Genomic DNA, 19300 nt, shown 5'->3' with positions numbered 1-19300 from the left:
CACTATCACTGATCACATCATGGTAGTTAATCTCACTGGGAGAGGAACACTCTGATCACTATCACTGATCACATCATGGTAGTCCAGCTCACTGTGAGAGGAACACTCTGATCACTATCACTGATCACATCATGGTAGTTCATCTCACTGGGAGAGGAACACTCTGATCACTATCACTGATCACATCATGGTAGTCCAGCTCACTGGGAGAGGAACACTCTGATCACTATCACTGATCACGTCATGGTAGTTCATCTCACTGGGAGAGGAACACTCTGATCAGGAATGCTCTCATCTTATCTACAAACATAGACAGGGCTCTAACTTCCCTAGCTCCACAATGAGATAGGGTGCAGGCCAGGCAGCAGGCTGTTAGCCAGCCTGCCAGCTTAGTAGAGTCTGTCACTAGCACAGTCAGCGTAGTCAGCTCAGCTATCCCCATTGAGACCGTGTCTGTGCCTCAACCTAGGTTGGGCAAAACTAAACATGGCGGTGTTCACCTTAGCAATCTCACTGGAATTAAGACCTCCTCCATTCCTGCCATTATTGAAAGAGATTGTGATTCCTCACATCTCAAAATAGGGCTACTTAATGTTAGATCCTTCACTTCCAAGGCAGTTATAGTCAATGAACTAATCACTGATCATAATCTTGATGTGATTGGCCTGACTGAAACATGGCTTAAGCCTGATGAATTTACTGTGTCAAATGAGGCCTCACCTCCTGGTTACACCAGTGACCATATCCACCGCGCATCACTCAAAGGCGGAGGTGTTGCTAACATTTATGATAGCGATTTTCAATTTTCTCCCAAAATATGACGTTTTCGTCTTTTGAGCTTCTAGTCATGAAATCTATGCAGCCTACTCAATCACTTTTTATAGCTACTGTTTACAGGCCTCCTCGGCCATATACAGAGTTCCTCACTGAGTTCCCTGAATTCCTATCGGACCTTGTAGTCATGGCAGATTTTTGGTGACTTTAATATTCACATGAAAAAGTCCACAGACCCACTCCAAAAGGCTTTCGGAGCCATCATCGACTCAGTGGGTTTTGTCCAACATGTCTCCGGACCTACTCACTGCCACAGTCATACTCTGGACCAAGTTTTGTACCGTGGAATAAATGTTGTGGGCCTTAATGTTTTTCCTCATAATCCTGGACTATCGGACCACCATTTTATTACGTTTACAATCGCAACAAATAATCTGCTCAGACCCCAACCAAGGGTCATCAAAAGTCGTGCTATAAATTCTCGGACAACCCAAAGATTCCTAGATGCCCTTCCAGACTCCCTCTGCCTACCCAAGGACGTCAGAGTACAACAATCAGTTAACCACCTAACTGAGGAACTCAATTTTACCTTGCGCAATACCCTAGATGCAGTCGCACCCCTAAAAATTAAAAACATCTGTCATAAGAAACTAGCTCCCTGGTATACAGAAAATACTCGAGCTCTGAAGCAAGGTTCCAGAAAATTGGAACGGAAATGGCGCTGGAAGTCTTCCGACTAGTTTGGAAAGACAGTACCGTGCAGTATCGAAGAGCCCTCACTGCTGCTCAATCATCCTATTTTTCCAACTTAATTGACGAAAATAAGAACAATCCAAAATGTATTTTTGATACTGTCGAAAAGCTAAGTAAAAAGCAGCATTCCCCAAGAGTGGATGGCTTTCACTTCAGTGATAAATTCATTAACTTCTTTGGGGAAAAGATCATGATCATTAGAAAGCAAATTACGGACTCCTCTTTAAATCTGCGTATTCCTCCAAACGCTCAGTTATCCTGAGTCTGCACAACTCTGTCAGGACCTAGGATCAAGGGAGACACTCAAGTGTTTTAGTACTATATCTCTTGACACAATGATGAAAATAATCATGGCCTCTAAACCTTCAAGCTGCATACTGGACCCTATTCCAACTACTGAAAGAGCTGCTTCCTGTGCTTGGCTCTCCTATGTTGAACATAATAAACGTCTCTCTATCCACCGGATGTGTACCTAACTCACTAAAAGGGGCAGTAATAAAGCCTCTCTTGAAAAAGCCAAACCTTGACCCAGAAAATATAAAAAACTATCGGCCTATATCGAATCTCCCATTCCTCTCCAAAAAAATTGAAAAAGCTGTTGGGCAGCAACTCACTGCCTTCCTGAAGACAAACAATGTATACGAAATGCTTCAGTCTGGTTTTAGACCCCATCAAAGCACTGAGATTGCACTTGTGAAGGTGGTAAATTACCTTTTAATGGCGTCAGACCGAGGCTCTGCATCTGTCCTCGTGCTCCTAGACCTTAGTGCTGCTTTTGATACCACGATCACCACATTCTTTTGGAGATTGGAAACCCAAATTGGTCTACACAGACAAGTTCTGGCCTGGTTTAGATCTTATCTATCAGAAAGATATCAGTTTGTCTCTGTGGATGGTTTTTCCTCAGACAAGTCAACTGTAAATTTACGTGTTCCTCAAGGTTCCATTTTAGGACCACTATTGTTTTCACTATATATTTTACCTCTTGGTGATGTCATTCGGAAACATAATGTTAACTTTCACTGCTATGCGGATGACACACCTCTGTACATTTCGATGAAACATGGTGAAGCCCCAAAATTGCCCTCGCTGGAAGCCTGTGTTTCAGACATAAGGAAGTGGATGGCTGCAAATGTTCTACTTTTAAACTCAGAAAAAACAGAGATGTTAGTTCTAGGTCCCAAGAAACAAAGAGATCTTCTGTTGAATCTGACGATTAATCTTGATGGTTGTACAGTCGTCTCAAATAAAACTGTGAAGGACCTTGGCGTTACTCTGGACCCTGATCTCTCTTTTGACGAACATATCAAGACTGTTTCAAGGACAGCTTTTTTCCATCTACGTAACATTGCAAAAATCTGAAACTTTCTGTCCAAAAATTATGCAGAAAAAATATTCCATGCTTTTGTCACTTCTAGGTTAGACTACTGCAATGCTCTACTTTCTGGCTACCCGGATAAAGCACTAAATAAACTTCAGTTAGTGCTAAAGACGGCTGCTAGAATCTTGACTAGAACCACAAAAATGTATCATATTACTCCAAAGCAATCCTCTCTACACTGGCTTCCTGTTAAGGCAAGGGCTGATTTCAAGGTTTTACTGCTAACCTACAAAGCATTACATGGGCTTGCTCCTACCTATCTTTCCGATTTGGTCCTGCCGTACATACCTACACATACACTACGGTCACAAGACGCAGGCCTCCTAACTGTCCCTAGAATTTCTAAGCAAACAGCTGGAGGCAGGGCTTTCTCCTATAGAGCTCCATTTTTATGGAATGGTCTGCCTACCCATGTGAGAGACGCAGACTTGGTCTCAACCTTTAAGTCTTTATTGAAGACTTATCTCTTCAGTCGGTCCTATGATTGAGTGTAGTCTGGCCCAGGAGTGTGAAGGTGAACGGAAAGGCTCTGGAGCAGCGAACAGCCCTTGCTGTCTCTGTCTGGCCGGTTCCCCTCTCCACTGTGATTCTCTGCCTCTAACCCTATTACAGGGGCTGAGTCACTGGCTTACTGGTGCTCTTCCATGCCGTCCCTAGGAAGGGTGCGTCACTTGAGTGGGTTGAGTCACTGACGGGATCTTCCTGTCTGGGTTGGCGCCCCCCCTTGGGTTGTGCCGTGGCGGAGATCTTTGTGGGCTATACTCGGCCTTGTCTCAGGATGGTAAGTTGGTGGTTGAAATTATCCCTCTAGTGGTGTGGGGGCTGTGCTTTGGCAAAGTGGGTGGGGTTATATCCTGCCTGTTTGGCCCTGTCCGGGGGTATCGTCGGATGGGTCACAGTGTCTCCCGACCCCTCCTGTCTCAGCCTCCAGTATTTATGCTGCAGTAGTTTATGTGTCGGGGGGCTAGGGTCAGTCTGTTATATCTTGAGTATTTCTCCTGTCTTATCCGGTGTCCTGTGTGAATTTAAGTATGCTCTCTCTAATTCTCTCTTTCTTTCTTTCTTTCTTTCTTTCTTTCTCTCACTCAGAGGACCTGAACCCTAGGACCATGCCTCAGGACTACCTGGCCTGAAGACTCCTTGCTGTCCCCAGTCCACCTGGCCATGCAACTGTTCTGCCTGCGGCTATGGAACCCTGACCTGTTCACCGGACGTGCTACCTGTCCCAGACCTGCTGTTTTCAACTCTCTAGAGACAGCAGGAGCGGTAGAGATACTCTGAATGATCGGCTATGAAAAGCCAACTGACATTTACTCCTGAGGTGCTGACCTGTTGCACCCTCTACAACCACTGTGGTTATTATTATTTGACCCTGCTGGTCATCTGTGAACATTTGAACATCTTGACCATGTTCTGTTATAATCTCCACCCAGCACAGCCAGAAGAGGACTGGCCACCCCTCATAGCCTGGTTCCTCTCTAGGTTTATTCCCAGGTTCTGGCCTCTCTAGGGAGTTATTCCTTGCCACCGTGCTTCTACACCTGCATTGCTTGCTGTTTGGGGTTTTAGGCTGGGTTTCTGTACAGCACTTTGAGATATCAGCTGATGTAAGAAGGGCTTTATAAATAAATTTGATTTGATTACTATTACTGATCACGTCATGGTAGTCCAGCTCACTGGGAGAGGAACACTCTGATCACTATCACTGATCACATCATGGTTGTTCATCTCACTGGGAGAGGAACACTCTGATCACTATCACTGATCTCATCATGGTAGTTCATCTCACTGGGAGAGGAACACTGATCACTATCACTGATCACATCATGGTAGTTCATCTCACTGGGAGAGGAACACTCGGATCACTATCACATCATGGTAGTTCATCTCACTGGGAGAGGAACACTCGGATCACTATCACATCATGGTAGTTCATCTCACTGGGAGAGGAACACTGATCACTGTCACGTCTTCTATTACACACTTCTATCCCTTTTTCTTTAACTTTACTACGTTTATCACTTCTTCATCCTCCGTTCTTCCACACCTCCCTCTCATCATCCCTCCCTCCTCCCCTCCTTACTTGAGCTCCTGTGCGATGGCAGCGATCTGCTCCACTCTGTCCTGGTGGGCGGCCAGGTCAGACTCAAAGGCCTCGTGTTTCCTCATCAGAGCCCTGATCTCCATCAGAGAGGCCGACTCATAGTCCTTCATGGACAGCAGCTCCTCCTTACCTGGACACACACACGGACGTACACACACACACACACAGTTTATACTCCATCACAGAGGAAGACGCAGTTGTTCTCCCCTTCTCTCTTTCTCTCTCTATTCCCCTTCTATCTCACTCCCTCTCTCTTTCTCTCCATCTCTCTACCTCTCCTCTCCCCGTCCCCTCTCCATCTCTCTCTCTCCCTCTCTCTGTTATTACCTGAGGTCCAGGACTGGTGCAGGGAACACTTCTGTTTGAACTTCTCAGCCAGGTGGTCCAGTCTCTCCAGACGTCTGATCTCAGTAAGAAGCCATTCCTCATATCCCTTCTCCACCTGCTCCAGACCCTTCCAGGCATTGGCTATGTCCTGGGGGAGGAGAGTGGAGGAGAGGAGAGGTAGAACATGGGTGGTTAGTTGGCTGATAAGGTGTCATAACTAATGTCCACTTTGTATTGATATTGTATTTATATTCAAGTTGAAGTTTTTACCGATATCCACATGTGAGTCAAACACACAAATAAATACATACATAATAAAACATTTAAGTTCAAATCAATGCAATTCATGACAATATGTAAATTTACAGGACTTGTTTTGTTGATTGATTTGCATAGGTAGGGCATGGTCAAATCTTTATCTCTCTTAGTCCTGGCCTGTATAATGAAGAGCGGTTCAACCATAAGTGGTTGACTATACCTGGTGTTGTGAGGTTGGTGGAACAGTCAGATATCTGGGAGGTTATTCTCAAAACTCCACCACCACTGTATATTAGCTGTGGTTTCCTGAATAACCTGGGCTGAATATGACGGGGCTACAGTACCACGTGGACGTGATGTGTGACGTCACCTACCGAGACCATCTTCCCCTCGGAGGGCATGAAGGCGGGCCTGTTGCTCAGCCTCAGCTTGGTCTGCAGGGTGTTGAAGTTGATCTCCAGCTGACACTTCTCCTGGACGCGGGGCGGCTTGTGGATGCGGCGGTAGTCCCTGAAGTCCTCCAGCTTCTGCTGCATGGCTCTCATGTGATGCTCCGCCGTGCGGTTCTCCAGCCACGGGATGGTTTTGCGGATCCACTCCAGCAGCTAGGGAGAGGTCAGAGGTCAAGTGGTTAAAGGTCAGAGGTGTGGTTAAAGAAGAGTTGGTTTGTTGGTTGGTTGAGTTTTTACTTCAGATCACCTAGTTCACACAGGTTGTACAGCTTATATATAACACTTTTAACACAACAGATATTTTGGATGAGTTTTTCTGCAGTGTGAACTAGGCCTTTGAGAGGTTACATCTCATACTGTTTATCATAAGAAGGTGCATAGCGATGCTTCTTTGGATGGGCTTTGGAATGTAACATTAACACTCACCTCACTGGCCAGCTTCTCATACTCCTCCATGAGTTTCTCATTCTCCTGGTTCACAGCCAGCACTTTACAGATCCTGTTAGCTGCTGTCTCAGCCTGAGACAGAGACAGAGAGACAGAGAAACAGAGACAAAGAGAGAGAGCGAGAGAGAGAGAGAGAGACAAAGAGAGAGAGACAAAGAGACAAAGAGAGACAAAGAGACAAAGAAAGAGAGAGAGACAAAGAGAGACAAAGAGACAAAGAGAGACAAAGAGACAGAGAGAGAAACAAAGAGAGAAAGAGAGAGAGAGAGGGACAAAGAGACAGAGAGAGAGACAAAGAGAGACAAAGAGACAAAGAGAGAGACAAAGAGAGAGAGAGACAAAGATAGAGACAAAGAGAGACAAAGAGACAAAGATAGAGAGAGAGACAAAGAGAGAGAGAAGACAGAGAGAGAGACAAAGAGAGCACGAGAGAAAAAGAGAGAGAGAGAGAGAGAGACAAAGAGAGAGAGAGAGAGAGAGACAAAGAGAGAGAGAGACAAAGAGAGAGAGAGACAAAGAGAGAGAGACAAAGAGAGAGAGACAAAGAGAGAGAGACAAAGAGAGAGAGAGAAAAAGAGAGAGAGACAAAGAGAGAGAGAGACAAAGAGAGAGAGACAAAGGGAGAGAGAGAGAAAAAGAGAGAGAGAGAGACAAAGAGAGAGAGGGCGAGAGAGAGTGAGAGAGAGACAGAGAGAGAGAGCGAGCAAGAGAGACAGAGAGAGAGAGAGTAATGGGGGTGAGAGACCGAGACAAGTTTAGACAGAGTCAGTAGTGGATCTTAGATCTTGCTGAATAAAATGCAGGTGCTGTTACTTGTTTCTCCCATGAGACCAGCAGAGACAGTGGAAGGTGTGAGTTACCTGCTCAGCGCCAGCGAAGGCGTGGTAGAAGCAGGACACGTAGGTCATGATGGCCTTCTCATCAGGCTTGGGGGTGTTCACAATGTCTGAGGGGTGACAGACAGGGAGAAGAGCTCAGAGACATGAAATTAACTAAGACAATACAACTCCAGCGAAATCACTGGGGAGCAGAGGAGGCTGGTGAAGGGAGGACGGCTCATAATAATGGCTGGAATAGACTTAATGGAATGGTATCAAATCAAATCACATTTTATTTGTCACATGCGCTGAATACAACAGGTGTAGACCTTACCGTGAAATGCTTACTTACAAGCCCTTAACCAACAATGCAGTTCAAGAAATAGAGTTAAGAAAATATTTACTAAATAAATTAAAGTAAAAAATAACAATAAAAAGTAACACGAAATAACAATAAAGAGGCTATATACAGGGGGTACCGGTACCAAGTCAATGTGCGGGGGTACAGGTTAGTCGAGGTAATGTGTACATGTAGGTAGGGGTAAAGTGACTATGCATAGATAATAAACAGAGAGTAGCAGCAGTGTAAAAACGGGGATGTCAATGTAAATACTCCAGGTGACATGGAAACCAGGTGTTTGATGTGTTTGAGACAATTCCATTAATTCCGTTCCAGCCATTACTGTGAGACCGTCCTCCCCAGTTTAAGTGCCACCAGCCACCACTGCTGCAGAGAGTCGGCAGAGACGAATGCTAGGGTTGAACATTTCCTGAAACATTCCCAAAATTCCCTGGTTTGACATAAAAAATGTACTCACCTTCAGCGTCGAGCATCTTGGGGATGTCCAGGTACTTCTCAGCCACCTCGAAGGCAGTGTTGAGGTTACCAATGGGGTCATCCTGTTAGGAACAGACACACAAACAGAGAGGGAGGTTTACACATAGAGAGAAAGATATAGGCCAGGGGGTGTTGGTTTAATTCCCACTGGGGCCACCCATACAAAACATATGCAAGAAAGCGCCCGCTAAATGTCATATATTATATACATATATATATACTGCTCAAAAAAATAAAGGGAACACTAAAATAACACATCCTAGATCTGAATGAATGAAATAATCTTATTAAAATACTTTTTTCTTTACATAGTTGAATGTGCTGACAACAAAATCACACAAAAATAATCAATGGAAATCCAATTTATCAACCCATGGAGGTCTGGATTTGGAGTCACACTCAAAATTAAAGTGGAAAACCACACTACAGGCTGATCCAACTTTGATGTAATGTCCTTAAAACAAGTCAAAATGAGGCTCAGTAGTGTGTGTGGCCTCCACGTGCCTGTATGACCTCCCTACAATGCCTGGGCATGCTCCTGATGAGGTGGCGGATGGTCTCCTGAGGGATCTCCTCCCAGACCTGGACTAAAGCATCCGCCAACTCCTGGACAGTCTGTGGTGCAACGTGGCGTTGGTGGATGGAGCGAGACATGATGTTCCAGAAGTGCTCAATTGGATTCAGGTCTGGGGAACGGGCGGGCCAGTCCATAGCATCAATGCCTTCCTCTTGCAGGAAATGCTGACACACTCCAGCCACATGAGATCTAGCATTGTCTTGCATTAGGAGGAACCCAGGGCCAAGCGCACCAGCATATGGTCTCACAAGGGGTCTGAGGATCTCATCTCGGTACCTAATGGCAGTCAGGCTACCTCTGGCGAGCACATGGAGGGCTGTGCGGCCCCCCAAAGAAATGCCACCCCACACCATGACTGACCCACCGCCAAACCGGTCATGCTGGAGGATGTTGCAGGCAGCAGAACGTTCTCCACGGCGTCTCCAGACTCTGTCACGTCTGTCACATGCTCAGTGTGAACCTGCTTTCATCTGTGAAGAGCACAGGGCGCCAGTGGCGAATTTGCCAATCTTGGTGTTCTCTGGCAAATGCCAAATGTCCTGCACGGTGTTGGGCTGTAAGCACAACCCCCACCTGTGGACGTCGGGCCCTCATACCACCCTCATGGAGTCTGTTTCTGACCGTTTGAGCAGACACATGCACATTTGTGGCCTGCTGGAGGTCATTTTGCAGGGCTCTGGCAGTGCTCCTCCTGCTCCTCCTTGCACAAAGGCGGAGGTAGCGGTCCTGCTGCTGGGTTGTTGCCCTCCTACGGCCTCCTCCATGTCTCCTGATGTACTGGCCTGTCTCCTGGTAGCGCCTCCATGCTCTGGACACTACGATGACAGACACAGCAAACCTTCTTGCCACAGCTCGCATTGATGTGCCATCCTGGATGAGCTGCACTACCTGAGCCACTTGTGTGGGTTGTAGACTCCGTCTCATGCTAACACTAGAGTGAAAGCACCGCCAGCATTCAAAAGTGACCAAAACATCAGCCAGGAAGCATAGGAACTGAGAAATGGTCTGTGGTCCCCACCTGCAGAACCACTCCTTTATTGGGGGTGTCTTGCCAATTGCCTATAATTTCCACCTGTTGTCTATTCCATTTGCACAACAGCATGTGAAATTTATTGTCAATCAGTGTTGCTTCCTAAGTGGACAGTTTGATTTCACAGAAGTGTGATTGACTTGGAGTTACATTGTGTTGTTTAAGTGTTCCCTTTATTTTTTTGAGCAGTGTATATATATATATATATATATATATATATGACTTATAGATAATAAGAGTTCTACAGAAAACAAGATAAAGGGTAATAGAGGTATAGAGAAATGATAGAAAATAGTAAGAGGCTATGACTGGTGTTGACCCTAGTGGACTCTAAGAGGGGAAGGGACTGGTGTTGACCCTAGTGGACTCTAAGAGGGGAAGGGACTGGTGTTGACCCTAGTGGACTCTAAGAGGGGAAGGGACTGGTGTTGACCCTAGTGGACTCTAAGAGGGGGGGGGCACCTTTTTCAGTTTGGAGTAGTCAATGAGGTCAGGTCTGTGTCTGTGGATCAGGGCACACAGTGCCAGGCCATCCTTCCAACTGAATCAGTCACCCAATGGAGGACAGGAGAGGAGGTGAGGAGGACCCAAAGGGAGGGAGGGAAGAAGGAGGGATGATGAGGAAAATATAGATGAGAGAGAGATGAGAGGAGAACAAAGAGCAAGAGGAGAAGACAGAATACAAGAGAGGAGAGGAAAAGCATTAGGACAAGGAAAATGTTGGAGGTAAGTTTAAAGCAAGTGAAAGATCAAAGTAAGACGGAGATGACCACAGGGTGGCGCCCAGTGCTCACCTGATGTGGAAGTTCTGAACGTTAACGTTCCTGTAGGGGGCAGTCTTCCTCTGGCACCACAGAAGAAGACCCTCCTTAGCAGAGGTCTCTGCATGGGGGGTGAAATAGGAGAGATAGGGGGGAGAGGGGGGGAAGGCAGGGGAGGCAGGGGGAGAGAGTGTTATCCTAAAGGAGGAGGCTAAATATGCTCCGGTAACCCTGTGCTGTGAAGGTGTCGAGCTTAGTGACCTGTGTGCGTTTGTGTGCGTGTGCGCGTGTGTGTGTGTGTGTGGAGCATATGCAAAGTGTGTATGTAACTGAGGCTTGAGTAATATTTGAGTAATATGACTGTGTTAACAGTCTGTATTAGACTGAGCGTAGGCTATACAGTAGCAAAGTGGTTCTGCTATAAGAGTCATAGTATTTTGAGTGTGCCACATGTAGAATGTGTCTACACCGTGAGCCTATGACACCTTTATGAATGTGTGTGGAATTCATGTGTTATTTTGATATGTTTGATATGTTAGTGGCAGGCATATGTATAATGTTGTATAGTGCATGCACTCAAAAACAAAATGCTATGTTAAAAACAACCCAGCTCTGGGTAAAGAATGGACAGAACACCCGTTGGGTTATTTTGGACCCGGCCAGTTGGGTTACTGTGCTACGATCCACCGGGTCAGATAAAAAAAACTGGAGGTGTGGCTTAGTAGGGGCGTGTCTTTCAGATAGTTATTTTTGACCACCCTTTAGAGTAAATGTCATTCCGGTTCATCTGTTCTGTCTCTGTACTGCCAACATATGTTGAAAGCCATAATCTGAAAACCATGTCCCTACTAAACCACACCTCCAGTCTTCTGATTTGACCCGGTGGATCATAGTTCAATAACCCAGCATTAACAACCCAACTTGAAGAAAGCAACAACTGACTGGGTCAAAATAACCGAACGCGTGTTCTGTCCAATATTTACCCAAATTGGGTTGCTTTTAACCCAGCATTTTTAAAGTGTGTATAGTCACAATGTTAATGTATAATGTATGAATAGACAGTGCTACTGTGCGTCTGATAGCTCTGTAAGTCTATGTAGACTTAGTGTACGTACAGTTCAACTGTGTTTATGTTCAGTGTGTGCATTGGTTTGGAGTTAGTGTTTATGAGTTTATGACGGGTGGAACTGAGGAGAAATGTTTGGTAACAAAGTTGCAAAAAACTATTTTTTAAGATGAATTGAAGGACCATGTTTCAGATCCAAGAGTAACCTTTTCCAAGTCCATGCCTGCATATACACGCACGCCGACCCATCCACACACACACACACACACACACACACACACACACACACACACACACACACACACACACACACACACACACACACACACACACACACACACACACACACACACACACACTGACCTTCCACGGAGATGTCCTGGATGGCGAAGCGCAGGATGATGGTCCAGATCATTCCCAGGGTCATCTTCGTGTTACCGTCGACGATCTCTGCAATTCAATCACAGAGCCCCATCAGAAACCATGGCAACATGGAGCACAGGCCAAAACTCAGTCTATGCTGGCCTACTGATCAGTTGTCTCTGATACAATACCTCACTCTATGCTTTAACAAGTATATAAACTCCTTTGGTAAATGGGACTCTAGAACTACAAATAAAGGATAAATAAAAAATTAAGTGTCACCCTCAGCTCCGATGGACACCAGCTTGACTCCCTTGCTGCAGATGAAGTCCAGGGCTTTGTTCACGTTGGCGATCTTGTGGAAACGCATCTTGCCTTTGTCAGGTTTGGGCAGTCTCTCACCTGTATACAATAAAAAATCACTTTAAACTTCTCTCTGCAACACAAAACGATTGGTGAAGTATTACTCAATTAAGAGAGGTCTGTGCCATTCTCCATTCATTTCAGCTCAGATGCTGCTGTATTTGACCCGATACCATCTTAAAGTGACTCAACGGTGGCTTAGCAGTGACTTACAGTGACTTTAAGTGGCTTAAGAGTGACTTAAGAGTGACTCCACTCCACTGTGACTTAAATGACTTGCCAGAGACTTAATAGTGACTTAAATGACTTAACAGTGACATAATGTGACTTTTTAGAGTGACTTTGCAGTGACTTAAAGTGACTTAAGAGTCAGACCCACCTGAGATGACCTCCAGCAGCAGCATGAGCTTGAGGCCATTCCTGAAGTCATCCTCTATGTTCTCGATCTGTGTCCCTGCCTTCCTCAAGTGGGAGTTACACCAAGCTGTGAAAGTCTGGGAGGGAGGGAGGTAGAGGGAAAGGTAGAGAGAGAGGGGGAGAGGGGAAGATAGTGGGAGAAAGAGATAAAAAGAGAAAGAGAGGGAGACAAAAAAGGGATTAATTAATATTCTCTCTCAAACAAACAGACAGAGAGAGACTGAGCTTCAATGACAATGCCCGATCGCACCAACAAACCCCAACTTGAACCCCGTCCCACACTGATAAAGAACCTCTTAATAAACATAAACAAACATAAACAAACAAACAAATGCTCTAATCTAAAGTGAAGCCTTAAGCACTCCCTTCAAAAGTGCAGACTGGTCAGTGTTTTCTTTCCCCGGCCGCTCTGACAGGTCAGAATGACTGGCAACACCCGAAGTGACCCATCACATCTATAACCTTGTTACAGCATCTGTGCTGCTCTGTGTCTGTGCCTGTATCTGTTGTAATAAATACATGGGGAGGGGTGGCTATTTATGTAAGATCTTCTCTTATGGCATCATGCTCTCTTAGCATCTCTGTCCCCAAAATGTGTGAGCTGTTGGTTATAAAAGTGGCCATAAGCCAAATATGCATATATTTATTGCTGCGGTCTACCTCCCCCCAAGTCGCTTCGGCGGAGGCTGTTGGTATTATTTCTGATTATTTAAAACCCTTTCTGCTATCTGAACTGGCTGTGTTAGGAGATCTAAATCTTGATTGGCTTATGCCTCAGATCAGTTTAACAATATCTGTCTTGAGTTCAACTAGGCTCAGCTGATAACGAAACCCACTCGGATGAATGTAAAAAACGTAGCAAACTCCTCATAGATTGACCTTATCTTAACTAACCGTCCCCATAAGTATTTGGCTAGTGGTGTTTTTGTAAATTATATCAGGGACCACTGTCCTATTGCTTGAATTAGAGATACCAAATAGAAAAACTCTGACCCCTCGTATAATTGTGAAGAGAAATGTAAAAATAAATATTGCCCCATGCATTCCTTCATGATTTATATTGTTCAGAGCTTTTTTATACTAGCTGCACACCAGACCCTGTTTTGGCACTTCAATTTTTATCAACCATTTTTACCTCTCTGGCCGATAAACATGCCCCTTTCAAGCAACTCAGAGTCAAAAACTGAACTAATCCATGGTATTCTCCTGTACTCTCAGACCTCTACTTGATAAGAAATCAAGCCTGGGCCAAGGCTAGAAAAACTGTCTCGTTAGCTGATTGGCAGCTATTTAAGCAATTGAGAAATAGGCGCACCGCATCGGTTAAACAGGCCAGATCAAACTACTTCCTTAGCCCTATGGCAGACTCTGTTAGTGATCCCTCTAAATTCTGGAAACCCGTTAATTCACCAAGGCGGGGTAATTCCTCTACTTCCCTGCCTAAGCAAGTCATTTTAGACTCCTGCATCATTACTGAAAAAGTTACGATTTGTGAGGCTTTTACTCAGCATTTTATCTCAGCAGGTTTCCTATTTGAAAGAAATGGTGCTCTACTGGTCTTGGCCATTCAGTTGACTGTTCATCCCACATATAGCCTCCCGTTGTCTCGATGAATGATCAGTCAACCTCACGTGACTTGGGAAATGTTATTCAGGGTTTTTAACTCACAGAAACTAAAGTTCTTGCCGCATTATTAGCTATTGACACCAAGAAGTCATTAGGGGCTGACAATTTGGACCCGTCTTTGCTTAATTATGCAGAGCCCCTCACTGCTGCCTCTCTAACACACATTTCTATTTTAACTTCAGTATCAGGAAATATTCCAGAAGTGTGGAAAGCAGCTTTTGTGCTACCACTCCATAAGGGCGGGGATAGTAGTGATCTTGACAATTACCAAACAATTTTCAGACTCCCCTGTCTTGCGAAAATCCTAGAATCGTTGGTCAACAAACAGCTACATTATTTTTTATCTGTAAATGGTATTCTTAATGTTAATCAATCCAGATTCAGACCTAAACATACCACTACGGTTGCCATGCTTGTTGTAAATGGTATTGCAAAATGCCTTAGATGATAGAAAGGATTGTGCTGCCATGTTTGTAGACTTGTCAAAAGCTTCTGATACTGTAGACCATGTTATTCTGCTGAATAAGCTGTCCCCCATAGGGTTGGGTACTGATGCTTTCAGATGGTTTCATATTTATCTTAATGACACAATTCATGCCATTAAGGTAGATGGGTCAAATCTGAGTTCCTTGAGTTACGTAAAGGGGTGCCCCAAGGTTCCATACTCGGCCCACTACTGTTTACAATCTATATAAATAACATTGGTAATGCTGTACAAAAAAAAAATATTCATTTCTATGCAGATCATACAGTGTTGTATTCCATTACTCCATCCGTTGGCTAAGCCTTTTCACATTTGATTCAACCACTGCAGAGGTTGCTGTTGGATCTGAAGTTAGCACTAAATGCAAACAAAACAAAATGCATGTTTTTTTCTAGGTCCCATAACTCAGATATAAATTAATTTGTAATGACTAGTTTGAACAGTACATAAATTGAGCGGGTTCCTTCCTACAAATATGTTGGTATCTGGCTTGATGAACAACGGTCATTTAAAAAACCTGTCACTGAGCTGGTGAAGAAGTTGAAGTTCAATGTCGGTTTATTTTACAGAAACACAACTTGTCTGACTTTTGATAACAGGAAGGATATTGTCCAGGACACTTTTATGTATATTTTAGATTCTGGGGATATTATTTACATTTAAGTCATTTAGCAGACGCTAGAGTGACTTACAGTAGTGAATGCATACATTTCATATATATATATATTTTTTTTTTCATTCCGTACTGGTCCCCCATGGGAATCAAACCCACAACCCTGGCGTTGCAAACACCATGCTTTACCAACTGAGCCACACGGGACTGAACAGCAGTATCTACATGTACACTTAAACCGTTAGATGCTGTTTTCCATTGAGCCCTTAGGTTTATTACTGGTGATGGTTCTAGAACTCACTATTGTGTTTGGTAAAAAAAAGTGGGTGTGGCCTCATTGTATTTAAGGAGAGAGACGCATTTTCTTGTGTTTATCTACAAAGCACTCATGCAAGAAACGTCTTATGTTTCAATCATCATTAATTCAATATATATTTACAAATAACCAAAACCGGTCTCAGGCTCGGATATCACTGGAGGCCACTTCCGTCTCCACATAGTTGGGTAAAGCAGATTTAATTTTTTTTGTGGCCTTTGTGTGGAACAACTTCCAGAGATCTCTGAAATGAGATGTTCTGGTCCCCCTTGGTCAGTTCGGAGTAATGATCAGAGATCTCTATGTTGATAAATGTGTCTTTTCTTAATATGTTTTGTAAGTTATGTTTTGTAAGTTTGTATATTGGATGTGTTGGATGTATTTATATAGGGCTCACCCTCGTCTCAGTATGACTTTCCTGTCAAAATAATACATCTTATTCTAATAATATACACAGTGACACTGATGCCACTAATATACTGGGCTAGAACACTCATCCTGACCTCAGATAGTCATTCTGCCTTGACAACTTTGATAGATTCAATCATTGACGGATTGATCTGAACGTCAGTCCGCGGTGAGGGGGCAGAAAGAAAGAAAACCAGCAGCATCGGAACCACCAACTACAGAGGAGTGTGTGGGAGAGAGAGAGAGAGAGAGAGAAAAAAGATTCCATTAATCAGTAATGAAGCACGATGTGGGGTTTGAGACAGAACACAAAGGCAGGGTTCTCCATTAATGCAGTGTGTGTGTGTGTGTGTGTGTGTGTGTGTGTGTGTGTGTGTGTGTGTGTGTGTGTGTGTGTGTGTGTGTGTGTGTGTGTGTGTGTGTGTGTGTGTGTGGGTGGTCACTGGGCAGAGCTGAGAGCCATTTAGCATGACAGAAAGGGAGAGAAGAGGAAGAAAGAGACATTCAGAAAGACAGAGAGAGAGAGAGAGATAGCGAGACAGGGAGAGCGAGAGAGAGACAATGCTTGCCAGGGGGCGAAGGCAGAACAGACAAGCAGCCAGATGGAGGCCCTGGTCTGCATCCCAAATGTTATCCTATTCCCTACATAGTGCACTACTTTTGACAAGAGCCCTACGGTCCTGTCCCAGCAGGTGTCCCCCCCCCCCCCACCTAGTCTCTACAGACCAAAACTGACACTACCCTCCTCACATCTACGCATTACCAAATTTAGACAGGCTCCACATACAGACCACACAGCCTGCTAGTCTATCTAGACCACCAGACCAGAGTCTGCTGAAGAACAGGGGAGGAGAAGGAGGTAGGGAGGGAGGGGTAAAGGGAAGAAAGGGGAGGGGAGGTAAAAGGGAAGAGGAGGGGTTGAAGGAGGGGGGGAAAGTGGGGAAGAGAGGAGAGGGAGGCTAAATCGGGTAGCTAAGGGACACCAGTAGGGACAGCTGAGAAGGCAGGATTCCTAAGGTTATCAGAGTCAAAGAGAGAGAGAAGGAGAGAGAGAGTAAATTACGAGATAATGAGTAATGTCAAAACAACCTTGGTTTTTGGTGACCTCAGTTCAACATTTGTCATACGCTCTCATCCAGAGTGATATGCCTTTCTTCATACTGGACCCCCGTGGGTATCAAACCCACAACCCTGGCGATGCAAGCATGATCTACCCAGTGAGCCACACAGGACATTCAGATGCATGTTTTTAAAGGATTCACAGAAATGGTGTTAGAACAAAATAACACATTGCCTTTAAACAGGAGACATTGGGATATCCGGCCTCTCAAATATAAGAAATCGTTAGAAAGATGCCCGACTTAAATCAAGTGAAGGCCTATTAAGAACAATTGAGTACAAAACGCTATTAATTGGACTGAAGAGGTTATGCAGCAGAGTCCATGGTTACACCAATATCCATTCTAACCCATTATCTCAACTCTTAACATTGACTGGAGATGCCTGTAGTCAACTAGAGTGCTATGACTATGAAGTCCCCCCTCTTATCCTCTATTTCCCCCTTCTCCCCTGTCTGTTCTGTTGTGTGTGTCCCCCCCTTTACTCAGTATCCCCCCTATTCCTCTCCCCCTTCTCCTCTCTGTCCCACTGACTCCCGCTCTCCTCTGTCCCAATGTCTCCCCACCTCCTCTGTCCCACTGTCTCCCCCTCTCCTCTGTCCCACCTCCTCCCTCCCTCTCTTCTGACTCCTCTCTTCTCCCTGTCCCCCCCACCCCCTTTCCCCTCATCTCCACCTGTTGAACTGCCCCTGAACACACAAACACGCGCACGCACCCACACACACACACACACACACACACACACACACACACACACACACACACACACACACACACATCCTGCTAAATGCCTGTCATTACTAAAGGAGGGGGGGCAGTGGAGTGGGGGTGCCTTATGACCCTCAGCACAGCTGGGAGGACAAACATACACACCTCTCCTCCCATCCCAGACGTAGCCCCTGACACCACCTGTCCGTCAAGAATGTGATGCAACCACTCTAAGAGCCAATTTATGTTTGATCCCAAAATGTGGTCGGAGGCTCCACTCCGTACCGGATCACTGTGGGCCTCCCAAATGTTGTAGTAAAAACAGTCTGTGGGAACGAGTGCAGTAGGTCTAATACATTATCACAGCACATTGGCTATATGCCTGGCCTGCCAATACTGTTCTTCTCAGACCATACTATATTTCAAAACTTGAGCTATGATAACAAAATAAAAAAAAGTTTTTATTTTACTTGACTGATGGTACTTGCATCAGATGGTCATGGTGCTTTCAAGACAACTGGGAACTCGGGGGGGACGGGAGACAGGGGGACGAGGTCAAATCCTAACATATCAGTGATCTTCAGGTCGGTAAGTCAGAGCTCTGGGAAGAATTCCGACTTGGAATTCCGAGTTAGTCCAAACCAAACGAACCCTGATTATAGCTGTAAATCCAAACCAAACGAACCCTGATTATAGCTGTCAGTCCAAACCAATCTAACCCTAATTATAGCTGTCAGTCCAAACCAATCTAACCCTGATTAAAGCTGTCAGTCCAAACCAAACGAACCCTGATTATAGCTGTCAGTCCAAACCAAACGAACCCTGATTATAGCTGTCAGTCCAAACCAGACGAACCCTGATTATAGCTGTCAGTCCAAACCAAACAAACCCTGATTATAGCTGTCAGTCCAAACCAATCTAACCCTGATTATAGCTGTCAGTCCAAACCAATCTAACCCTGATTAAAGCTGTCAGTCCAAACCAAACGAACCCTGATTATAGCTGTCAGTCCAAACCAAACGAACCCTGATTATCGCTGTCAGTCCAAACCAATCTAACCCTGATTATAGCTGTCAGTCCAAACCAATCTATCCCTGATTATAGCTGTCAGTCCAAACCAAACGAACCCTGATTATAGCTGTCAGTCCAAACCAATCTAACCCTGATTATAGCTGTCAGTCCAAACCAAACGAACCCTGATTATCGCTGTCAGTCCAAACCAAACAAACCCTGATTATAGCTATCAGTCCAAACCAAACGAACCCTGATTATAGCTGTAAATCCAAACCAAACGAACC

The 19300-nt window shown here is 44.9% G+C and overlaps 1 protein-coding gene across 1 annotated transcript in view; it reads right to left on the bottom strand.

Annotated features, from left to right (window-relative positions):
* actn3b (actinin alpha 3b) overlaps nucleotides 1-19300 on the bottom strand; it is a 60070-nt gene that overhangs the window by 10867 nt on the left and 29903 nt on the right. Inside the window, exons 2-12 of the mRNA XM_029754182.1 lie at nucleotides 12692-12806; nucleotides 12232-12351; nucleotides 11950-12036; nucleotides 10554-10641; nucleotides 10222-10300; nucleotides 8133-8214; nucleotides 7357-7442; nucleotides 6476-6568; nucleotides 5972-6202; nucleotides 5340-5487; nucleotides 4992-5142 (exon numbers count right to left, since the gene is read on the bottom strand). Coding sequence (XP_029610042.1) covers nucleotides 4992-5142; nucleotides 5340-5487; nucleotides 5972-6202; nucleotides 6476-6568; nucleotides 7357-7442; nucleotides 8133-8214; nucleotides 10222-10300; nucleotides 10554-10641; nucleotides 11950-12036; nucleotides 12232-12351; nucleotides 12692-12806 — 1280 coding nt within the window. The remainder of the gene's footprint in view (nucleotides 1-4991; nucleotides 5143-5339; nucleotides 5488-5971; nucleotides 6203-6475; nucleotides 6569-7356; nucleotides 7443-8132; nucleotides 8215-10221; nucleotides 10301-10553; nucleotides 10642-11949; nucleotides 12037-12231; nucleotides 12352-12691; nucleotides 12807-19300) is intronic.

This window comes from Salmo trutta, chromosome 5, assembly GCF_901001165.1.
Source record: "Salmo trutta chromosome 5, fSalTru1.1, whole genome shotgun sequence".
In the NCBI taxonomy this organism is placed as follows: domain Eukaryota; kingdom Metazoa; phylum Chordata; class Actinopteri; order Salmoniformes; family Salmonidae; genus Salmo; species Salmo trutta.
The sequence above is the reverse complement of the archived record's forward strand: the minus strand, read 5'-3'. Positions and strand labels throughout refer to the sequence as shown.